The sequence below is a fragment of the Phyllostomus hastatus genome, unplaced genomic scaffold (assembly GCF_019186645.2).
Source record: "Phyllostomus hastatus isolate PE091 unplaced genomic scaffold, TTU_PhHast_1.1 phas_contig_159, whole genome shotgun sequence".
NCBI lineage: Eukaryota > Metazoa > Chordata > Mammalia > Chiroptera > Phyllostomidae > Phyllostomus > Phyllostomus hastatus.
In genome coordinates this window covers 16421281-16446881 of record NW_025333640.1, presented here as the reverse complement: position 1 = coordinate 16446881, position 25601 = coordinate 16421281, and the positions used below count along the sequence as shown (strand labels likewise).

The 25601-nt window shown below is 43.4% G+C and overlaps 1 protein-coding gene across 4 annotated transcripts in view; it reads right to left on the bottom strand.

Moving 5' to 3' along the window:
- Positions 1-25601, bottom strand: part of FNIP2 (folliculin interacting protein 2) — a 121288-nt gene that overhangs the window by 40459 nt on the left and 55228 nt on the right. For 2 of the 4 annotated variants that reach the window (XM_045831002.1, XM_045831001.1), the window contains exons 2-9: positions 22342-22468; positions 17226-17411; positions 14837-14937; positions 14669-14740; positions 12959-13059; positions 12698-12787; positions 11099-11170; positions 1683-1812 (exon numbers count right to left, since the gene is read on the bottom strand). In XM_045831002.1, coding sequence (XP_045686958.1) covers positions 1683-1812; positions 11099-11170; positions 12698-12787; positions 12959-13059; positions 14669-14740; positions 14837-14937; positions 17226-17411; positions 22342-22468 — 879 coding nt within the window. The remainder of the gene's footprint in view (positions 1-1682; positions 1813-11098; positions 11171-12697; positions 12788-12958; positions 13060-14668; positions 14741-14836; positions 14938-17225; positions 17412-22341; positions 22469-25601) is intronic. The other 2 variants (XM_045831005.1, XM_045831004.1) reach the window with 1 other exon arrangement.

The window sequence follows — 25601 nt, the reverse complement described above, 5'->3', positions numbered from 1 at the left end:
ATACATTAATTCCCAAAGCCAGGTCTCAATTCAAATGACAGGTTTTGAAGAGTTTGGGAGGACTGGGTTGGAGATTGCTACCCAACTCCAGATTCACACCTGAAAGGATGGAAAAGCATTTTTAGTCAAGGGAAGATGTCTGAAGGCAAAGGCTTCTAAGCTCCACCTATTTCTTCCAACCGCAGAAGTCGCCGCAATGACCGTGAGGACGGTGGGACACCTTCTCCTGGCAGCTGCAGCAGTAGCAATGATAAGGACGGCAATAGGAATAGGACTGGCCAACATTCTACTCACTGCACCTCATGCCAGCCTGACGTGATTTGCTGTGTCCCTTTTAACTTTCCTGACAATGCGGTGCGGCGGGCACTAGGACGGCTACGCTGCAGGTGAGGAAACAGCACTTGGAACCCCGGCTAGCTGACTACCTCGTTCATCTAGTGCATGGCAGAGCTGGGACGTGTCCCCACACCAAATGCCAAGCTCTTCACCGTTCTGCACAAAGTCCATCAACCAAAAGGCAGATCTCCAGTGAGTGAGTAATGCGGCCATGATTTTTACTTTTGGTCTTGCTCCCTACTGTCTTGAGAGCAACAGGAGGAGAGACAAGCAGCCTGCCCTGTGCCATATGTACACCTTGAATCCTGGTTTCTCAGCTTATCACTTCAGCACCATGTCTTTCATGAAAGACCCCCCAGTTTCCCCCACAACCACCAGCAAGTGCTCTCTCCCTTCTCCAAGTCCCAAAGCACTCAATGCCTCTCCATAGCACTGATCATTTAAGGTCCTTATACCACTATCCATGGTGTGTACCTTCAAACTATCTAAATGCAGGCAAGTACCTAAATCACATTTACACCTTCCCAGATTCCCTACACGTGGTAATTACCACTCACTTACTAAATCCAACAATTTCCATGTGGATTTTCATAGGCACAACCTATCTTAATTCCCTTCTGAGTTTCTGGATTGTAGAAAGAAGAGATTGCAGGCTTCTGACGTAACAGCAGCATAAGCCAAAAGTGTACACTTTAACTAAACTTTAGATCTAAAAGCATGCCAAGTGGGTACTAGAATTATTAGGGGAATTGCCTTGTAAATTATACAAATTTCTAACCACTATGCTGTGCACATAAAACTAATGTAAAATAATACGGAATGTCAACTGCAATTTAAAAATTTTAAAAATAAAAATCAACTGAAAGCAGAAGATATCTCAATGCCACCCCTATTCATAACCCAATTCATGACTGTTTAAGAATTTGAGTTTTACAAAGAAAGTAAGTCACAATCCTTGAGTTCATAAATTCTCAAAGGTCACAGTGGTGTCCCCATAAGGAAGAGATTCACTCTACCCTCCTAACGTACAAGAGTCACACCTGAAAGGGAGCCAATTAAAACATAGAGCACACTCATTCTAAATTAACAGCAAATGTAGCTTATACACAACACAACCACCCAGGTATTCCCCAGTGTCTTCCAAACCAGGAGGCATTTTGTGATTGTTTTTATTTCTTCTTTCCAGGAAGCTTCTAACTTGTGAACTTTCATGCTAACCTGAAGCTCATCAAAAAGTTTCAGCTCCCTTGTCCCCTTGACACCAGGCGAGTACAGTGTCCTGTGGTCCCATCCAGCTGCCTGCATGGGTACCCTTCTCAGCCGGAGGAGACCTGCATGCAGCTCACCTCCTGGGAATGATGCCGTTTTCCAAACTTGTGGTCTGACTCCGAAGCCAGCGGCGCTGGTAACTGCTGGAAGAGGACGCAGACGAGCTTGGTGATGGGAAAGGTGTAATCAAAAGGCTGCTTAGAGAGGCTGTGGGGAGGAAAAGGTAAAAATCAAAAGTTGAGGTAATGAGTCCTGAGTAGGTACATAAAAAAATACGTGCCAAGGAACCTAAATTTTCAGGTTCTACCAGTCATATCCAGCAGGGGGAGACATAACTTCTCTCTTACAGAGACTTAGGTACAGCAAAGAAAACAAATTAAAAGAAACAGGGATTACAGACCCAGCAAGTGCATCAATTACCAGGCCCCATATTACAAATGCAGAGTAATTATTACTCATTCAGCCGGAGGGCAGAGAGAGGATTTCTCATTAAATGGCCCAGATAACATAATCATTTATATCGCTACCCTGGTAACCAACTCCATGCATGATGTTTACTTACACACACTGCCTCCTCTTGACTGCTTCTTCACTCGCTATTTTGAGGTGAAATCTAGACAAATGAGTGGTTGCTCCACATAATATCCTTTTCCCTGCTCTCTATCTCCAAACACACAATATTTATCCACCCGTCCCCCCATCCACAGCCTCTAGTCTCAGTCTTACATGTTTTCTCCTTGGGTTACCTATTTGCCTCCGAGCCTCTCTCTGCTTCCTCCTGCTACAGAAGAACATCAGCTGCCTGCACCCGGGCTTGCAGTCCGAGTGAGCTGCCCTGCGGCCGAGACTCCTCTCCTGGGCAGGGAGGGCCTGGTCCCTCCAAGGGAGGCAAAGGGTTTCTTTCAAATCACAGCTGCTTGACGGATGTCTAATGATTTGGAAGAATGGAAGGAGGAGACAGGCTTTCTCCCTTTACTTCCCTAGGGCTAAGGAAACAGACACCGAAGTGTCAGTCCAGTGGCAAAGGAAATGGGGTGTTAGAGATAGCTGGTCAACATTTTCAGAAGCAAATCACTGAACAAAGGAAAGTGACTTCAGTAACCACAGGGCAATATGCTCCCAGATATCAGTTGATAAAGCAGTTTCTCCAAATGACGGTTACATTTCTACTTATGCTTTTACAGGCAGATGGAAATAACCTGACTCTCTGACCTCGGTTCTTAAACACTGCAAGAGTTACTGGGCTATTAGCCAATAATCAATAAGCTAATGCTGAGTGTCTACCATGTGCTGGGTGTTGTGCTAGGCATCAGGGACACACACACATCGGCCTGCATGAAGCTTCGAGTCTAGAAAAACATCAGTGAACTTCCCAGGCCACAAAACATAATGACTCAAGGTTCTTTCCACAGCCGAGGCCTATGGGATGCTTCGCACCCCTGTACCCAGGACAGTGCCCTGAATACAACAGATGATTAATAAATGTTTGCTGAATATACAGCACTTCTACACTAAAGTGTTACCCACATGTGGCTGGTCCCAGCAGGTGGCCTCTGTTCTGACCTGGTTTCAGCCTTGATTTAAGCCTTCCCTAAATCTCCAAAATCAAATCCACATTTCAAACATCAGTGAGTTGGTAATTTTACTGAGGATTTTTAAAGGAGATAGAAGAAAGCTTTTCCTCAAAGCCATAAAAAATTACTCAATAAAAAAAATCCCTATTAGACATTTCTGCCCCGCCCCCAAAGGTCTCAAAGTCCCCTATAAGATCCGAAGATCTTTGCTCCCTACCCCCAAATCTTCAGGGTCCCCTGTCTCTGCGTGTGTTCTGCTGAGCAAATCAGCTTCTCTTGGCAGGTGAAGCACACAACTGAAGGGTAGTACTTATAAACACTTTTTCCCATCACAGAAGCAAGATGGAGATGCCGCCCCTGAGGTCCAATTTGTTCTAGAAATTGTTATGCTCTATAATTCAGTTTACTATACTGGGTAGGAGCTCAGGCTCCTGGTTCAAACCCCATCTCTGCGACTTACCAGCTGCGACACTTGGATATAGGCCACTTAACCTATCGGCTTCCTCACCTGTACAGTGGGGACTATGAAGTGCTGAGTCTCAGCTATGAGCTGTTTAGTACATCAGAACAAACATCGAAAAAGGAAGGAAACAGTATAATACAGTGTCAATATTAACTTGTAGAACTTTTATTTGTCATCTATAAAGATGCATGTGTTGCAGACAAAAGAAAAGTTCAAAAAACACTGACCTATTTCCTCAGATTCCTGTGAGGATTAAAGTAACCATATAAAATGTTTAGCACAGTGCCCCACACAGTGAATATAAGCTATTCACACTCTCTCTGACAGTTCTTGGAAAAGCTGGACTAATTAAGACATTTTGGAGTACTAAATGGTTAATGCTAATTAGCTAATTACGAAGAGAAACTAGGACTTGTATAATAGAGACATGAAAAGGCAAAAAGCTGAAATAAAAGAGAAGAGACTTATGCCTTCTCTCGTCATTAAAAATGCTGAATAAGAATTTTTATGGCATATGAACGAAATATTAAGCTAAAGTGCTGGCTTGGAGCTATCCAGCATTTCCTCATCAAAAGTATCTTAATATTACTTAATAAGATTTGTATGAAAAATGATAGTTACAACTCTCAAATACAAAACCAGGCCTAACTCTGGTGCACAACCTACTGTCATTTTTCACGAGAAGAGGTGGATTCAGCTGTCTGCTTGGTCGATGTGAGTGCATTTGATGCTGGCGGGGCTCACGGTCCGAAAGGCAGTGCAGTGTGCTGCAACACTGGAGCCCTGCTGCCCACCCCGTCCACCTGAGGAGCGTGCTACACACAGCTGCCCGGGCTCTGCCCAGCTGGTGCGCACTACCTGTGCCCCGGGGCCCGGCCCCCAGGGGGCACTGGGGGGTTTCTGCACAGGAGTTAAGCCCAGCTATGTTCCCCATCAGCTCAGTGAGCTGGTAAAGCAAAAAGTCTCCCAATTATGTGAGACTTTTAAATTATTCATAGGCTCAATTTCAGCTTTAAAAGTGCTATGTCTAACACTCCTTAATATTTTTAGTATCACTTTTTAGAACTTTTTATGATTAAAAAAATGTTGATGCATGTACAGATTGCAGAGACTTTTGCAGTTTTGTGCACTAATCAGAAAATTAGCCAAAATCCCACCACCAGATTACTGCTAACATTTTGCACCTGGTTAACTTCCACTTTAAAACTGTTTATGTTCCTCTCTACCCTCCTGCTCAAGGAGGACTCTGCAACTAGCACCCATTTATTCCTGAACAATGGAGGGTGGCGACATTAACAATGCGGGAGGCTATGCATGAGGCAGAAGGAGGTCTTTATGGGAAATCTCTGTACTTTCCACTCAGTTTTGCTGTGAACCTAAAACTACTCTAAAATGTAATGTCTCTTTTTAAAAATTAAGGTGTTTTGAAATCATGGTGGCAAGTCTAGAAAGGAAAGGCTCAAGTGAAAGAGTCCACAAATTTGTGAGATAGAAGAAAATAAGTATCCGTTCCAGAAGAGGACCAAAGGTCTTCCTGGAAATAAAAGCAATCAAAGAAATGAAGAAACTGAGTTCTGCTCAAGCTACAGTACAGGTTGCCAAGTTCGCATATTTTTAAAGCAAGGCAAAAGCCAAGGTAAAGAGTTGACAGTGAAGATACAAGACATGTTTAGATGTGGAGCGCTTATCACTTCTCAGCTCATCAGACGGTGAGAAGCAGCAGCAGCGAAAAGGTGCCAGTGCCCACTGATCCTCATCCCCCGTACCAAAAAGACCACCACTGACACAAAAGGGGTCGGATGCCGGCAACACAATTTGTGGGAGCCCCTGTTGCTGGGAGGAGCCATCCTGGACCCAGCCAGGCAGCTTTACATCTAGTATGATGGGGCTGGGCAGAAAGCTCCGAATCGCATCCATCAGGAGCCCATAGAGGATGAGAAACCGTCTCCTGTCAACTGCCCAGGAGAGATGGAGAAGTGAGTGGCAGAGGACCGCCTAGCAGCTCTTTAGAGGCTCCCCATTCTCTCGTGTCCCCTGAGGAGCACAGGTTGTACTGACAAGACTCAGACAAGGGGAAGGTCAAGCCTTTGCCCACACGGACATGTGCAAGGTCAGCGGGGCGCCGTGGACTTCTCCCTGCACTGACGGCCATCGGGAGCAGTGCACTCCTCGACTCCTGCAACTCTGCAAAGCACTGTATCAGGTAAGTCAGTAAGGGTTCGGGTACAAATGGGATGTTGCTTTGTATTGCTCAACGAGCCCTCCATTTCTTGATATTTCACTGCTGAGAGCTTTTAAGCTTCACCACCACCTTCTTCCTTCTTCCTGCTGCCCCATATCTGGGCAAGCAGATGAGAAAGTCTGGGTGCTCCTTCCTTCGGAGCCAGCGGGAAGTTCATACCACACGCAGGGCCCCTCACCCTGGTCCTCCCCCTAACCACCATAAAACTCCAAAACAGTCTCCTTTCCATCTTCCAAGTCATTTTCTGACCAGCTTGGGAAGCCCACTCGCTCGCACCAGAAAGCCTCATTCTGTGGGTAACGAATCCCCTCGTATCCTCCGGGTGTGCATGTGCTGTCACCGGCCTTATACCCAAACCACATTCTGGGTGTGGGGCATCCTGTCCCTGCACGGTGGCCCAAACGCAGCCTATTTAACCACTGCGATGGCCTGCCTTCTTACCAGGGAGGTTCGCTGTAAAACCCTTCGATACAAACGTTTGAAAGTACATGTTACAAGTTTTACTCACACTAATCTTCAGCTTATTTTACTACCTTTAAGAACAGAGGAAATGAAGTTGCACAGAGAATGGGGAAATTATTTTTCTTGTCGATGACATGGACATTCTGATGAGAAAGAGGATCTAAATGTGAATTAAGGTGACGTATTAACAAGGCTCAGGGACTCTGGTCTCAACCCTAGTCCTCTGAACCGCACTCGACTCGTGCACCCGAGATTTCCAAAGTTCACTTCCACTCCAACCCACCTCTTTCGGAGCCAGCTTCCCATTTCTAAATGACACCTGACTGCTCACAGCTGGAGAACATACAGACACTTCTAATAAAAAAGTATCTTAATATCCGTCTCCTCAGACGCCCTCCAGCTTTCCCCTAACCAGCCAGCGGCGCCACCCTCTGCTTCCTTCCCCGAGTTAGAAGCTGGAGAGTCGCCCAGCTCCTGTGTCCCCACCCCCCACCATCGCCCGCACCCCATCTGGCACGAGCCCTGCCAGCCTCACCCCCGGTAGGGCTGGAACTCATCTTTCTTCTCTCCCAAGACTTTACTTGAAAATTTTCTAATGGCAACCACTAAAAGAACCTCTTAAAAATAATTTATATTTCTGATTCATATATGTACAGAGGACACATTCAAAATATCCAAAAGAGGATTCAATGAGAATGTATTTCCCCTCCATACCTGCTCCGGCTCGTATCCCTTCCTTCCAGAGATATATTGTGATTGTACTTATTTATCTCTACATGCAGTAAGAGAGATCCTGTATATGTCTTTTTAGGAAACATAAATAATACACCCTAAGAGAACGTTCCTATTTCAAGGCACATGCTAAACTGGCTTAATCCTTCTAATTGCCACATGGTATTCCTTTGCTGGGAAGTATGTCTTCCAGCCGGTCCTCACTGATGAACATTTAGGTTGCCTGCAATCTTCTGATAAGCAACAATACTTCTTCTCGTCCCCCAGTTCTACTTCTCATCTTCCTCAATGACCCTAGAAAAATGATTCTCAAACTTATAATGAGTAAAAGTCTATGAATATTACATTCTTAAAATTCAGGGAGTAAGGCAAAGACTTTTGAGGAACCACTAATATTACAATGTAAAAATTATTGTGAGCTTATTTTTGGTGTATTCCTTTATGAGAGACATATCTTTAAAAAACAGTCTTTATAACTTGTTACGGGAGTGAGTTGGACAATCTTTTCGCTGCTCCGGTTCCCCATCCCGTGCGTGTCACTCACTATGCGAATAGGCACTGGGGTATTTATTATAAGGAGTAAAATGCATTAAGAGTAGATCAGAATTAAGATTTTCTTTCCTCTCTGTTACTACAAAAATCTACTGGATAACCCAGGGTGGGGGGAAAGTTGTATATTTTTCTAAGATACTATTCCAAAATGGGCTGAAGAGGAAAAAAAAATGGACTACTTTTCAGAAGTGTATGCTAAATCAGATAATCATTTTATACTAGTGATACACACACACAGTGGCAAGAAGCCCCATAAGTCTGGAAACATTATGCTGAAATAAAGTTAATGTGGAAAAAATCTACTATCCATCCCCCTCAGCCACTTCACCACTGCTAAATGAAAAAGTATTGCCAACAATCTATTTTAGCAATAACCATATTGGTCCAGTTTTCCTTGGAGCAGAGTTTGTGAAGCACCACGTGGATCTAAAATATGGGCAATCAGGCTACACCCCTCAGCTGCTCCGCTAACAGGATTAAATCCAAATGCCTTAGCCTGGCACCGGCACCTTCCAAATGGCCTTCCACAGCCGGCCTGACCTTCCATCGTCCCGACACCCCCAACCCTGTGTGCCAGCACACTAACGGGGTGTGCTCAAGAACCCACACCCTTGCACAAACTGTTTTCAGAAATGCTCTCTTCCTAAGTTCCCGTGAAGTCCTTTTCCGCCTACAAGCTGTCGCTCAAATGCCATGTTTCCCATGAGGCCATCGTCTGACTTCCCAGACAAAGGCACTTACTCTTCCTCTTTGTTCCCACAGTGGTTTACGAGGTAGTACTTACCACACTGCATTGTACTTTATTTTCAAGAAAATAAGTTTATTTGGAAAAACCACTGTATTTTAAGTCCTGGTTTACATGTAACTCTTCCTGAGGGCAGATGCTGTACTTTTAATTTTCTTCAAAAGCCTCCCCAATACTGGTACAGCTTAACAACACGGGGGGCTGGAAAATTGTTATTCAACAAACAAATGTGGCTTGATGGCTGGCTAGTCAGAAATTGGTGCTACCCTTCCTACTTCCTCCCTTAATTTCACTGTATCAAACTGGTCTTACAGGGGAAACCACAAAAATAATTTAGTTCTCTAATAACAGAGTAAATTCGTTTAAGAATTTAACACCACGTGGTTTCTTTGTATTCCCAGAGGATATTTTGCACGGAACAAGTTGCATAATAACTAAAGGTGAAGATAAACGTGCAGTAAGTTCTTCCATCTATTCTCTCCTTTGGAGGTTGCCTGCAGAAGGGGATAAGGAACTGATAGGCCAGGACAAAAAACTTCTGGTTTCTTTCTGACGGAGAACTGCAAAATCTCCTTTAAAATTCCTATTTTTATCCTGGACTGTGTCTCCCTATAAGCAATGATTTAAAAAGCAAACAACAAAAAAATCTTTTCTAAAGTTATTTCTTTACTAGACTATCGAGAGAAAAAAAGTTTTAATCTGCAAATTATTCTTCAAAACTGCCTTGTGCAGTCAGAGTTTCTGGTAGCATGCAGGAAGCCAGGTGCAAGATAAGCAGGTGTCAGCTGTGATCTCAGAGATTCCTCTGGGCTGGGACAAGTCGCTGCAAAAATTCCCCGATCTGGAAAGGTGCTGACCTACGTAACTTTGGAGATGAGTGGACGTGTGAGACTAAAGGTAAAAGGAATTGCCCGTGAGCCTGTACTCTAGTCACTAAAGTCGTTTCCTTCAGGGGTACGAGTTAGCAACTCTGACATGGCTACGTGTGCATACTGAAGTGAACCAATCAAACGGACGGCAAATGGTGGGAGCCAGGTTTCCCGAGGTTGGAGTGGGAGTTCACAAATAAGCAAGGGAAGGAAGTTAATGGGTCACTGACAATGGAGATATCAGTACCAACTCATTTTAAGTTAACATAGATCTAGATGTTACAGATAGCAATTTTATACACATGTCTATACACAGTTAGCATAAACTCCTATTTTTTGCTTGTCAGCTGAGAGGGCCTATAAGAAATGACACTCCAGAAAGCATTAAGTACATCTGGTGTCCAAATCTCAGACCCCAAAACCATTCTCCAATGAAAGCACAGGGCTCCAGTGAGAAATGGCTGATTCCAGCACTGGAGCAGAAAACCCACAAGCCAAGTCTGGAGCACCTGGCAGTGCCAGAAGGGAAGGAAGTGCTCAGAATACACACTCACACACAATGACAGGGTCACACACTCAGGAGGTCACGCACACACTGATGGGGGCCCCACACACAGACACATGTTGATGGGGTGTGTTAAAGTAACACAGGAGCTTCATGGCTTCCGTGGCCAAATATGAAACAATTTGAGCGACTAAATAAAGTGGAATTGGGTTAAAACCCAAAGTGCAAAATAATATAGCTATGAGTCCATATTGACATAAATGATTGACTGAATTAATTAATGAATGGATAAGGGAATAGATAAATCTTCCATGCAGAAAAATTCCAAATAGTTTAAGTAGAGCAAAATGGCTCAACTATGTTTATTTAACCATAAATGAAATGCTATGTACTTTACATTACGTGACACACACAAACCAGAGAGACTCAGCAACAATTTACATTCAATAACTTGGGAATAAAGTTGTACCGAGTAAGGTACAGGATGCTGGTGCTACCCAGAAGGCACACAAGGACCTCTTCGAGCTCTTTCGAGGGCAAGAGCTGGAAGCAGACAGGACTGAATGGTCAGGAGGAAAGGCATCCGAGGTCTGGACCCAGTCGTAGCACATACGAGCACCGACTGGCTGGCCTGGCGGGTGGAGGGGGCGTGTCGTCACTGGTGACACCAGCAGGGTGTCCCTTCCTAGTCTTCTGTGGAGGCAGAGGCTGCAGGTCCAATGTACGTTCATCAGGCAAAGCCCCACACAGCTCCAAGTCCTCAAATTCCAGACCATCAGTTCCCTACCTTTCTTTCATAGAACAAACTCTACCTCAGATCAGAACCACAATCAAAATCAAGAGCAGAATTGTGTCCCAAAGCAGAAATCAAGAGATCTTAAAAGCAGCATTAGAAAAGGTCAAGGCTTAAGGTAAGGAGAACAGGTGTCCCTGGGATAAAATCACGAACGCACGACGCGAGGACAGGGGACAGGGTGACCAAGTCAGCTGGTAAGTCCCCCTTAGTCCTGAGTACATGTGCTTCCACACACACTTTCCTTCCTCTGATTTCCTAATCAACAGTCAGCAAGCAAATTCTCAGCACACCTGGCTCAAGGAAGCCTCCCTCTAAAAAGAAATGTCTCAGAATACATCAGTCTCATATTAGTTTGGATGTTAGAAAAAACTGGCCCATGTTGTACAATTACTACTAGATGCTGAGCATCAAAGTTCTAGATCTTCAAACATGCAAGGCTTTAGAATACGGAGGGAAAAAAAAGAAGATGAAGCCTATCTTCTATTTTCCCAGCTACTGACCATTGTGGACAGCCCACTCTGTTAGCAAAACCCATCAACGGCAGTATGAATACCTGATCGAGCAATGCCGCTGTCCCTGTCTTCGTTCTGTCCTCTGCTGGGCATGTCCACTGGAGTGCTGTGTGCTGAGAGAGAGGCAAAAGGAAACCATGTTACCAGGCTCTTCAAAGTGGTTTCACTCTCAGTACAATAATTTTTACATTGCAAAGTAGATTACTGCTATTGATGATAGGCATAAATTTATATAGAGATTAATTAGAAATCAAAATTAAACACACAAAAAGATGACGGTGAGAATAAGAAGAAAATGAAACCAAGTGACTGCTCGCCTTCACTCTGCTGCTGCACCATGTAAACTTACTGGAGGGATGCTGGTCTCTACAAGCCGAGTAACTGACTATTGGTGTAGTTGATACAACGAACAAACATTCTCAGGCTGATATTTTTAGCCCTTTTCCTCATATTTAGTAACAATTTAAATAGCACTGTAGTTTTGAAAGTCTTTACAGTTTCAGTAGTAACTATAGGCAACTCAGGGAAGAGAAATACTTCAAAACCATTTCATAATTTTAAAAAATGTTTCTCTGTTTATAACCCACTCTCCTAGAAGATAGAAAACATTTATATTCATTTTCAAATACTTCTTCCTCCGCTTCTTTTCCACATACACTCATACACAGTATTATCGCAAAGTTACTTAGGAAAACTCATGTCCTGGCATGAATTTTAGAAAACACTACAGAATCACAGACTTGGAGGAATGCTTCAGACGGACTGAAACTGTGCACTCATTGAGCTAGAGCACAGATGACACATTGCTACAGTGAACTTTCAGCTCAGGGCCCTGCCGGAGGAACATTCTCGCCAGCTAGTTCCTAAAGCATACTGACTTCCACAACTTTAAGAGCACAAATAAGCATGCTCTCCTCACTCTAAGGAGGGAGGAGGGTGTCAGTTTTATTGGGGTGTCAGTTAACTGTGGTGCTTAGGCATATTTCAGGCTACAAAAAAGAAAAGAATACCTTCTGCAGTAAATATAACCTTTAATGCTAGTAATGAAGGTCCCCACACTTGTTAATCATGCCAGACTACAACAGCCATTCAGCAGCCTTTAGTTAGCAAGGTCAGTTAAATCTCAGGCTTTACCTACCCACAGAGACCAAGATGATTACACCTGTGAAGAACCTAGAGATTGCATTTAAACTACTTAAATGCAAGAGGGAGAGAGAGAGTGAGGGAGAGAGACAGAGAGGGAGAGATGTCTTCCATGCTCTTATTAGAGTGACTTCCGAAGAAACTGTGCACAGGTACGGATGCAGGTGAATAAATGGATAAAACATACCATGGCAAAGGGAAAAGATTCATAGTAGCAGAAGAAGCCTACAAAAATCAGAAAATATAATCCTCTTAGAAACACTAAGGGCTCATTTCAGACCAAAATCAGCTTACTCTGGGGTTTATCAAAGGTATTTACAATAGAGGTTCATTGGTGAAATTTTCAAAACACCATGAACTTGGCTCCATTTGAAACTAATATCTCAAGAGCCCCTTGGATTTCTAGAGAGGCAGCAAACAGGATTTTTTGCTAAGAACCTGCACAGGATGGATTACTATGTGTGTGGGTCACACTGTACTCAGCATTCCACACAAACCTGCAAAGAAAGAAGCACTGCGGGTGAGCCGGAGAGGTCCTCCTTCCGCCACCCCCTGCAGCAGCTTGCTGCTGCACGCCTGCAGCAGACCTGGGGACAGAGACACACAGAGGAGGGCAAACAAAGTACGCACAAAAAAATAAATACAGATTAAAGATAATGCAAACAAAACAAAACAACACAACAACTCAAATAAAGCAAAACACACACCCACAACAGTGGTATTCAGAAAGAATGAACCCATTCATGGGGTTGATTTACCTAAATTACTTCCAGTACGGCAAGGACCCAAGTTATTCTGATTTGTGTTCAGTTTTCCCAAATTGGGATCTTGGTTGATGTATTCAAAGCTGTCTTGCAAGCTAAATCCAGGAAGGTGGAGGGCGAGAGAGGAGAAAAACGTCAAGAGATGAATAAACCTGTTTTCTAACAGACTCTCAAATACAGACAATTTAATCAGTTGCTCAGACTTTTTAAATAAATGAATAAAGTCTCACATCTACCAAAGGGAATTACCCTTTAGGGGAGTCTGTTAGAAGAAAAGAAAAGACAAGCTTTTTGGAGGTAGTCCAACCTATAAAACCAAACAACGCATTCCTAACATTTCATATTTACATACTGGGACAAATAGAATTTGATCAGTGACTAACACCTAGGATATTGCTATTCATTTCTAAATTTTGCTTTAGTGACTGACACCCAACCTGTTACTATTCGTTTCAAAGGCAATTTTACATAAACCTTCAAAATGAAATTAATTTGAACTCAGTTAATATCAGTGAGCAATGCAATGACTTTTTAAAGGAGGAAACAACAGAAATTGATGTGGTTCCTACAGGAGTCTGAGTTCCCAACACCTGAAAATTCAGCGTTACTCACACACACACGTGAGGGAAGCAGATTTTGATCATTTATAGGAAGTAAAATAAAAATCAAGATTTTGAAAATAATACAGAACGATGAGGTCAAAATGATTTTTAGTGAAATCTGAGCTCGATATTCTATTACAGGGAGTTAGTGTAACACATGTTTAGGAAAAAGAATCTCTCACAAGAAACAAACATCACCTCCTGTACTGGCTTCAGTCATGCCAGCCCATTGTTAAGTGCTCAAATAAGTTCAGTTTGTCACATTGTTGAAAAGTGGGCACACTTACTCAAATGGTACCCAAATCTGCAAAGAAATACATTTCTAATTTCTCAGGATAGCAGCCTTCATTTGACTCATAAGAATACCCCTTTAATTTATAACTAACCTTTCTTTCAAACTTACCAAAGAATAACAAATGCTTTATTTTATTTTTTTAAAGTATAGAAAATATTTCTGCTTGCAAAGTTCAAAATACATGAGTAAGTGTACCAGAATGAGAGTTAAGGCAGATATTTCAGTACTTTTAGCTTACACAGAAGTAAAAGTAGAGGAAGAAAAAACTCAGGAGTGAAAATCAAAATAGTGCATGGCCTGAGAACCAGCCAATCACAGAGGCCACACCAGCAGCTGCCTGGGTGGCCAGCACGGACAGCCGGTCCTGCCAAACAGGTCCCCAGCAACCTGGAAAAACTGGGTGCTTCGTTCCTTAAACAAATAAACAAACACACTAACAAACAAGTCTTCGAGTTTTTTAAAGGATAAAATAACATTGGGAAATACCATAAACTCCTGAACGTGGCCCCTCCTTTCCCCCTTCCCTGTTCATTTTCTGGGAATGGAAGCTGGGAGATGGCAGTAAACACGCGGTAACAGAGGGACCCAATATGCAGAAACGGTCACTTGTCACTAAGGCCACCTGACTGAGTCAAAGGCCTTTTTTATACGCGCTATGTATAGGAAAATAGCCACTTTTAAGATCCCTGTGTTAACATGGACTCATCCAGCTTCTCATTTACGGCCCTTGGAGAATCACTCTATCCAGAAAGTAGCCAGTTAAAAAAATAGGGTGGGGGAAGGTGGTGTGCAAAATCCCACACTTACTTATTTGTACTCCCGCAGAAGCTGCCCATTCTAGCAGAGAAAACTTTGCTAATCATCAGCTGTGGAGGAGAGCTGGGGGGAGAGAAAGAAGAAAGGCATTTTTGAACTAAGGAGTCAGTATTGCCATTCCACTTCTCACGACCAATAGAAAAGGCAGCCCCGACTCACCGTATATAGTGTATCTTCAAGGTGGAGCCCTGGTAACTCATTGCGACGGAGCCGAACATCATCTCCCCCAGCATGTTGACATCCGAAGCCGGTCTCGTGTACTGTCCCACACAAAGGAAACCAAAATCAAAGCCAGCACGTGGCACGTGATGTGCAATGTAACAGAAAATGATGTCCATTAATCTCTGGGTCCCTCTTCAGTTTAGCACATAATTATTTCTCAGAGATGCAACTGGTCATTTTACAATCTTAATGGTGAGGTTACATCTTTTTCCTCAAATTGTTACTAATGTTCATAATTTCTTCTTTATACACAATATCGTCATAAGGATCCCAGGGTTTTTTATCTGTTTATTTTCAGTTTTGTTATGAGAAACAAACGTTTTTATTATCTCCATCAATAAAGTCTAAATAGAAAGATTAAGTTCTGAAGGAAGCAGGGTCACTCTCCCCCTGGTACTAAGAACACACCCTGAAAAGAAATGGCTCAGCCTCATTCCGTCAAATAATAAACCGTGTTGGACAAAAATGCTAATCGGTGCAGGCAGGATTTGTGAGGATCTAAAAAACACCAGAGACTTTGGTACCTCTGGAGTTATACAAAACAGCTTTTTGTATAAAACAGCCTTGGCCCCTCTAGCTTCTTCCCAGTTTTTCTCAGCCCTTCCATCATCCAAAAGGGCAGACTGCACCAGTCCCCCTCTGCCCACCTCATCTGCTCCTTAGCCTCTGCAGCCTCCTCCAGGCAAACCGCTCCAGCAATGACCCCCGCCTCTCTGTCAATTGCAGTGGACACTTTCCGGTTTGCTTTCTTAAGTGTCTCTCACAGTAGATGATGCTCTTACTAACTCCGCTGCTAGATCTCCTTTCCCAGACCATCCCTTGAATGGGACTGTTCCTCAGAGGGCCCTCCTACTCAATGTCTGCATTCTCAACCCCTCTTATATTTTGATTATTCTTTACATAGGAATGCCCCCCTCTTTGGCTCTAGACCCAAACTTCTTGAATTATAGAATCCTATATCCAATGCATTCGCTCACATGCCACATTTGAATATTATGAACATCCTATGATATGTGAATAAATGCACTGGATATGGGATTCTAAGCACCTATTCTAAATGCTGGTGACACACTGATGAACAGAACAGATGTAACCCAGCAAAGCTTGACCAAAACAAAACCACTATCTCTCTGTGACCCAGCCCACCAGGCAGCTTCCCTGCTACTGTGCTTTCCACCCAAGCAAACACATGGGAATCACCCTTAACACTCTCTTCTCAATCTGTTTTTTTTTTTCCAAACTCCAAGTACACACATGCAAACATATATACATACACACAGGTTCACACAAACACATAAACATACCTACCTGTCCATGTCTGCAGAGGAAGAAAGGGACACATAAATCTATTGGCCTTGTTTAACTCGGCTCCTCCCTGGTTACAGCTCATACTAACCTCACCTTACTACATGCAGACAGAAACCACCTGGTTTCACATGCTTTATTAATAACTTCCACCCACGACTTCCATTTTATAATCTGCTTTTTCTTGGGCTACAAGGTCCACATGCTAACTGTGATTCACAACTACATAGATGGTCCTCTCTATGCTTTTTTAACCAGGCTGCTTTGAGAGTCAGGAGCACTGTGAAATAAAGGGCAAGTGCACGGCACAGGGCCTGTAAATAAAGTTCTGTAGACCTGTGTCTGCTGGTAATTTCCCTGGCTTTGCCTCTCCAACAACATGACAGACAAAATTCTACATGGATCCAAAAGGAGAAACATTGATGTATCTTCCATCGATTAACAGCCTTCTGCTATTTCGGTATTTATAAATGTTTTTTCCTTAAATCTAGTTAGCTGGTATATTTCTCAGTAACACTGATCCTTAGCCTCTACTGCCATATACACAGAGTGTAAAAAGTGCTCCCAGCCCCCTGTCCTTCACACTCCAATTAGGTCTTGCCCTTTCTTTCTTCTCCTACACGAGGCTTTCTTCCTTCACTGGCAAGTGCTATTTTCTTCGAAGGCCCAAGAACATTCCCAGAATACTCAGCGTTCTGGTAAAAAAGCTGGAAAATACATGTTTACTAATCTGCTTCTGGCAACAAAGGAGGCAAAACCAAAGTTTACCTCATTTGCAGTATTTCTCCTCATTCGGTATGTATTGTGCTGGGTCACTTCTGCTCCACTACAGTTTTTATCAAGAGATAAAAGCCACTGTGTGAAAACAGCACTGATGTGAAACATTTAAGGGAGCATGTTATGTAACCCTGATCCTCCCATTCCTGGAATGGAATCCTCCCCAGGCATTATTCCCCGTGGAAAAATGACAGTAAGTGACTTCAGCCCCCTGGTGTACTCCACACGGAAGAGATGTGGTTACCTGGTACTTGGGAAGCTGTTCCTTCCCATGCTGGGACGATCCCCCAGAAGAACTGTGGAAGGAGATGCTGCTGCCGCCACTGCTGCTGCTGCTGCTGCTGCCGCCGCCACCGCCGCCGCCGCTGCTGCCGCTGCTGCTTCCTTGACAGCACTTGGCGGACATTTTAATAGGCACATCCTCTGTTTTCTGGGTTAGGAGATAGAGGCAAGGTAAAGCACTGCTAAATATAGCAGGCTTCCTCAACACAGTCCTCGCTGGGAATTCCTTTGTTAAAACATTCTCTTATGTTGTACCTGAGATTTTTTTCTTCTACTGAGGACAGAAATGTGGTTCCCGTGAGTCTATGACATTTGGGAGGGGAAATGCTGGAGAAGGAGTCTGGACAGAGGTGGTGGGTTATATGTTAAGACTTTATTCTCCTTAAATAATGCAACTACTACTTCTGGTCAAGACGGACACATAGGAAGATGTGCTTCGCTTCCTCACTCAACCACAAAAAGATTTACAACTAACCCTCAAAACAAATAACACCCAGACCATCAGAAAAGAGAACTGTATGGAAGTCTGACAATGAATGACTTAAAGAAGCCACATTCCCACATCACCCAGAAGGGTAAGAGGGGCAGAGTCACTCACATGAGTGGAGAGGCAAGGAGGCGCAGAGAGGCAGCAGCAACAGTGAAATGGGCACGGGTGGTCCCACATTCATGTGTGGTGGACAAAAATCAGGAGGGATACCTGGGGAGCCAGTGATCCCAGCCCCAAGCCAGACCACACAGCCTAGGGTTCCAGTGCCGGGAAGATAAATCCCTAGAACTCTGGCTATAAAAACCAGTGAGGGTTGGGACAGCAGGAGAAAATTGCCAGATTTTCAGTAAACTCCACTTAAAGGGCACTCATGGTCTTAAAAGGTACCAAATCCACTCACTCTGGGATTTCAAACCAGGGCAACAGCTAGAAGGGTGCCAGTCACATTTGAGGAGTGGGTGAAGCAACTGGAAATGAGGCAAGCGCTGGGCAAATCTCCAGAAGCCAGGCAGCAGCACCGTCCTTTCCCCCACAGCCACAAAGCAGTGAAGTGGGTTGCCCTGCCCTGGTGATTACCTAAGGATCTGCCCACACAATTTACAGGTGCCTTTTCAACAACAGGCCATGCTACTAAGACAGGAAGTCAAAGCAGCTCTACCTAATACATAGAAACAAACACAAGGAGGCTGTCAAATTGAGGACACAAAGAAATATGGCCCACATGAAAGAACAGAACAAAACCCCAGAAAGAACCAAATGAAATGATGCTAGCCAACCTATCAGATGTAGAGTTCAAAACACTGGTGATCAGGATGCTCAAAGAACGCACTGAGTACGGCACCAAAGTAAAAGAAGAAATGAAGGTTATACTAAGTGAAATAAAGAAAAATCTACAAGGAACCAACAGTGAAGGGAAGGAAGCTGGGATTCAAATCAACTATTTGAGCCCTGGCTGGTGTAGCTTGGTGGACTGAGCGCAGGCCTGAGAATCAAAGGGTCACCAGTTTGATTCCCAGTCAGGGCACATGCCTGGGTTACAGGCCAGATCCCTAGTACAGGGTGCATGAGAGGCAACCACACATTGATGTTTCTCTCCTTCTTTAAAAAAAAAAAGAAGAAGAAAAATCAATAATTTGAAACAAAAGGAAGAAATAAACTTTCAACCAGAACAAAAAGAAGAAACAAGAATTTTTTAAAAAATGAGGAGAGTTTAAGAAGACTCTGGATGTCTCCAAAAGGGCCAACATCCAAATCATAGGAATGCCAGAAGAAGAAGAGGAAGAGCAAGAAACTGGAAACTTATTTGAAAAAATAATGAAAGAAAACTTCCCTAATTTGGCAAAGGAAATAGACATACAAGTTCAGGAAGCAGAGAGAGTCCCCTACAAGTTGGATCCAAAGAGGGCCACACCAGGACACATCGTAATTAAAATGCCAAAGATTAAAGATAAAGAGAGAATCTTAAAAGCAGCATGAGGAAAGCAGGGAGTCACCTATGAAGGAATATCCATAAGACTATTAGCTGACTTCTCAAAAGAACCTTTGCAGACAAGAAGGGACTGCCAAGAAATATTCAAGTGATGAAAAGCAATGACCTACAACCTAGATTACTCTATCCAGTAAAACTATCATTTAGAATGGAAGGGCAGATAAAGTGCTTCCCAGACAAGGCAAAGCTAAAGGAGTCCATCACCTCCAAGTGTTATTACATGAAATGTTAAAGGGACTTATTTAAGAAAAAGAAGCTCAAAACTGTGAACATTAAAAAGGCAAAAAATTACAACTATCAATAACTGCATCTAAAAAAACAAACAAACAAAGCAAACAACCAAAAAAGGGACAGAGTCATAGATACGGAGATCATTTGGAGGGTTATCAGCTGCGAGAAGGAAAGGAGAGAATGGGGGAAAAAGTGCAGGGATTAAGACTCATAAATGGTAGGTACAAAACAGACAGGGGGAGGTTAAGAATAGTATAGGAAATGGAGAAGCCAAAGAACTTATATGCACAACCCATGGCCATGAACTAAGAGGGGATTGTAGAAGGAAAGGGGGTACTGGGCAGAGGGGGGCAAAGGGGGAAAAACTGGTACAACTGTCATAACATAATAAAATATACTTGAAATAAATAAATGAATAAATAATGCAACTGTTATTTACTTTCAAATTTATATTTTAAAATCATTAATAAGCTCCTATTTTTGTTATTAGAGGATTTTGAGTACTAAGAGTCATAATTTATAAAACTGCTGAGAAATGCATTGCTTCAAATTCAAATTTTTACCAAATGCAACTAAGAAAACCAAAAATATTAATTTAAAAAGACTGGGTTTGTGTTTTTAGTGACACACCTCTTTCAGAACTCCTTGAGAAGTAATCAGAAAAAACATCATGAGGTTGAGTCTGTGAAAGATGAAGCCAAAACTCTGAAACAGGAGCCACTGCAAACTACACAGCATGTGATGGAGATCTGGCCTTTAAAGGTTAGGGGTAATGGAAGGTTATCTGCTATACATTCCCTAAAGAGAGTTCACTGCTAATTTCATGACATAAAGGTATAAAGATACATTTTTACTAAATTTTCCCTTCTTCCCACTCCTAAACACATTACTTCCTACAGAGGTATCCTGTGCCCTCTATAAGTTGTGGCTATTCCAAGCCGTATTTGCTTTTTTCCCCCGTGTGCTTTTGCTTGCAAAACCATGAATGCAACTGTAGCTTATCTAATCTCCAATGTGACAGTCACACTGGTGGTCTAATGCAAATGCCTGCAGTCATGTGCTTGATACCAACTCATGACGTTCTGTGCTTGCCAAGGGGGTGGAGGGTTGCAAACAGGAAGAGAAGGTAAGGAAAACATGCACTGTGCTGGTCCATACCAGTCGCTCCAGCAGTGACAGCACTCCAAGTTGTACTTGGTTATTCCAGAGCATCTGGCACTCCCTCAACACCCTCTTCAGATCTAGCTGTTACTTAATACCACTTAAGCCACAAACAGAGCCCCTCAGAGGACTTAGAGTGACACGAGGCCCACACCTGCCTCGGACTGCTAGACCCCCTGCTGGGGCACAACCTTCTGAGCAGTCTATAATTGGCGACAGCACCTGGTACAGCGGGTAGAGCATCCACTGAATCCTTCCGTAGCCATGGGCACGTTACAAACCTCCCTGGACCTAACTGTGTTTTTGATTAAATGAGTGCTTCCAAGAAAGCTTATGTTCCAGACTCCAGAGTCACCACTGCTCTGATGTACTGAAGATTCCAGCTGCTTTTTGAAAAACAGCGTGAATTTTTTCCCTCACCTGTTATGACCATTAGGAGCCCTCAACTAAACCATCTGCACTGAGTCTGCAGGGAAAACAGGAAGTGATGTGGGAAATCAAGGGGAAGCCACATCCCACCCACCAGACCAAGGGCCTAGTGCTGGCTCACCTCAGCTTTGATACAAATCTAGCACTAAAGCTTACAGGTGAATCACCTGAGAGGTTTCAAGCCCCCCCTCCCCCCCAACCTACCTGACAAGCCCAACAACTCCTGTAATGATTAGCCACCTGGCAGACTTCCACTTTAGTGCACTACAGAACCCACCCAGCCAAACTACCTTTAACCAAATACTTCCTTCCTGCAGAAAGGATTCATATCAAAAGCAGGAAGTCAGCCCCTTGGCCCTGATGAGATAAAAAATGTAATATAAACTACTCATTTACTTAACTACAAAATCTATAAACTGCCAGAATTAGGGTTATATAGGTAGCAAGTTATTAAACATAAAAAGAATGAATACAAATGGATTTATTTAATTTGCAGATGGCTGAATAACTATTGAAAAGAGAACGAAAGATCTAAAGGTGACAACTTGCAAGTACCCTGGACAGACATCCAGAAGACTCAGGGAGGACCAGACTCTGCGCATCACCTGGACGCACCACCCTACCTTCCCCATTCTGGCTCTGAGGGATAGGGGCTGCCCTGTCCTCACTGTACCCATCCCCAGATTCCCCCACGCCCCGCCCCTCAACACCACCACCACCACCACCTCCCTGGTTTCCACCAAGAAAAGGAACAGAAATGTCCTCTGACAGAGGTTTGAGAAGCACTCCCTTTTGAATGAAGATGACAATGCGTGTTAGCACACTGAAGCCCTACGCTGAGGAGAGCTACCTAATTTTGTTGACCCACTGTGCTGTAACACTATCTGTGGGAAATACTAGACAGAATGACCTATTAATTTCCCTTCAGGCTAATACTTTATGAATTTTAGGGTTCTCAGATTTCCCATTACACTGCACATATTCGGTATCAAAATACTGCTAGACTGCAACTCACCAGCAAATTCACCCCTAGTAATATTTACAGCATACTACTCAGCTTCTGTCACGATTACTTGCTAACAGTTTCACCTGTGTATTAATAAAAATACAAATGCAGCTGGCGGGGTTGGTTCAGGAAGCTTTTCTTATGCTTCTTCTGAATCATCAATGGCAGTGTACAATACAGCCCAAAGAGACAATGATGATTAATAAATGACTGATCAGACAGGTGGTTAAAAGCACAAACAGAAAAGAGGAAAGCAAATCTGCATTGCATACCTGAGTCGACACCTCTTCGATCTTGTGAACAGCTTTAGAATCAAACAAGACTTGTCTGCCTCGCCTTTCACAGTCCTGGTAAACTATCAGGCGAATCTCATTCAGGTCAAACTCCGAACACGACCAACTAGGGATTAAAAAGGGAGAGAGAGGTTATGGTTTCTGCAACGTTTGGAATAATCAAAAAGTCTCCCAACCAATGTGCCTGTGTGCACGTCAGGACGCCACAAGTATGCAGAGACAGTCAGCCCTTCAGACCCCGGCAGACAGCCTGACTGTGGACCCCAAGGGGCCGTACAAATACGGCCACTGTCCATGACAAAGGTTGGGAAGACCACTTTAAATAATGAATTACTAGTGATTCTCTTTCCAAAGCCACTTGGGGCAAAGGCTGTAGCCAGAAATCCTAAGGACATGTGGGGAAAGCTAAATTTGGACGTCTGGGTTCTGGGGATGGCACACCTCTGGTCTGGGGGTGTCCAAGCTTTCATGTCGCTGGGCTGGGAACCACGTGCAGCAGGTCAGCAGAGCCGTCTCTCTTCTGCTCCCACCCACCCACCCATGTTCGTGTCAAACTGGGGAGAATCACACATCCCAAAATGTAGTACTTTTCTCTGTCATGGCTGGCTCTGATACGCAAGTTTTGAAAGCCAAGTATATCACTGTACAGCATCTGAATTACTAAAACAATCAAACGTAAAGTAAGCATGGCTTATTCCTAAGCAAACCAAAAGCTATTGGGATAAAGCTGCTCTAAACATAGGTTTGTTCTTGAATAAAAAATGAAATCGGATGTGAGAATTATAGAAAGGGTACTTGCACTGCTTTGGGCATATTCGGTTATTCGTCTGTTAAGCCATTCAACATATATTTGAGTGCCTACTCTGTTCCAGGCACTGTAGTCAGTGTTCGAGATTCAGCAGTTAATGACTAAACACACTTGGTCCCTGCCGACATGGAGTAAGTGCATGGTTTCGTGGGGCACACGAGGCTAATAATCATATATAAATGTGTAACTGCAGATTGTCACAAGTGCAAAAAGGAAAAGTAAAGGTTGTGACAAGAGTCTCATATTTTCAGATTTAAGGGGCTGGGAAAAGGTGTAGAGAAGTCCCTAAATGATTTAAGGAAGTAACATTTATTGATTGATTGATAGATTTAAGAAGGGAGAGAGAGGGAGGGAGGGGGGGAGAGAGGCGGGGTGGGGAGAAACGTCGATTTGTTGTCCTGCTCACTTCTGCATTCCCTGGATGATTCTTGCAAGTGCCCTGACTCGGGATGGAACGGACATGGGATCAAACTCACACTGGAGGATGGAGACTCTAACCAACTGAGCTACCCAGCCAGGGGCTTAAGGAAGTGACATTTAAATGGGAACTTGAAGAAGAGTTAAAGAGATATAGTATGAGAATGAAGAACACAATAGGAAAAGGGAGGAGATACAGGGTAAAATGTAAGAGTGATGCATTTGAGAAAGGAGAGAAAAGTAGTGAGAAGGAGAAACAGGGCCTGAAAGGTAGACTGGGAAGGCAGGCTGGAGGCAGATGCCTGCCCCAGGGGCAGTGAGAAGCCAAGGTAAACAAAGGTTGATAAATTCAGGTCTATATTTTTTAAAGTTCAATCTGACTGTTCTAAGGGAAACAGGGGTGGGGCAGAATAAAACTGGAAGCAGGAAGCCAAATAGAGTTTATTAGGAGTTCAGGCCCTTCATAAGGAAGGCTAGAGTGACAGCAATGGAGGAGGGGAAAAGGGGGTGAACCCTGGAGGGAAGTTAAGGGGCAGGACTGATAAGATCAGGTGGTGGACTGGATGGAGCCTGAAGCACCAGAGGCGCAGACTGCCTGGAGACTGCTGGAAGAGCGGGAGTTGCCCTGAAGGGATAGAGGACAGGCAGTTAGGGAGACAGCAGCAAAGCAAGCTGTGAAGCTCGCAGACAGTGTGACTGAAGTGAAGTCAGACAAGTCTGGATTCAAATCCTAACTCTCGGAGCAACCATTCCCTCATCAGTGCAGTGGGAGTACTTCTGCCCACCCCATGCAGCTGCCGTAGGAAGCAAATGAAATGTGCAAAGCGCTTCACACACAGACTGATGCACAGAAAGTGCTCCAAAATGATAATAATTACTTAAGAGAATTGGTAATGTTACTATTTTTTTAAATTGATAGTGTCTAGGACCCAGTCAGAAACTGGGCATTACTGGTCCTGTCCTTTTTCAGGCAATGGTAGTTAACACTGAACACGTTCTTTCAGGGTGGCAGACTTGTTTTCCTCGGTCCCAGCACCACAAAAAGTTCTGGCTGTACCTTCTTTTAACTCCCTAAGCTACCATGTTCTGAGCTGTCATGTCCAGCACTCCCTCCTCCTAATTTTCATAACAACATGGCAACACAAATCGTTTTTCTGCTCCTCCCAGTCTAGAGGTAGTCCACGGCCCAGAACGGTGATCAGACACAACCATATGCCCTCCAGCTGGGCTGTGCCAGCCGATCCCCACACCTGGTTGCTCTGCTGATTAATGGTAACCCTGGAGTTGCTGGTGCCTATTTTTTGCCAGTAGGAGGTAAGAATCTTCCTGAAAATAGTCACCGTGGAGGAAGGCAGGAGTGAGCAATGGAATCAGACGGATTCCTGTTGGCAGTCAAAGCCAGCTACTCGTTCCTGAGGGAATACTATTCCTGGAGTTAGTTTTCTGTCATTTAAAACTGGAAAGTCCTGATGACTGTATCCCAAACCACTAAATCTTAAAATTGCACGAGATGACTAAAAACACCCTCTGAAATTATTAAAACAGTACACAGGTTAAAGTTCTTAAAAGTGAAAACTCAACAAAAATTTAATTACCTTGTATTTTCTTATTCAATCTGTTTTGCCCCAGTAATTACATTTTGCTAAAACAGCATTATAATTTACAAAGCAAGCTGTCCAATCCTTATTTTTGAGAGGTAACACCAACTCAACTATCAAACGGAGGACAACTTCTGTTAGAGCTAAAATTTAATAATGATTACAACACCTCATTAAAATTTTTATATTATGTTTCAATTTTTAAAAGATGGAAATAAAAGATGTGGAAAAGGGGGAAAAAGTATGTATGTCAAGATTGTTCAATTTTTTTACCCAAATACCTTACAAAATATTTTATAAAATATGCAGAAAACTCTATTCACCTTCTTCTATATCAATACTATCTTTGGTTTAACACCTAATTATAATTTTGACACTTACTATCATTAGTATTAGTAGGGGAAATTACAGTTGAG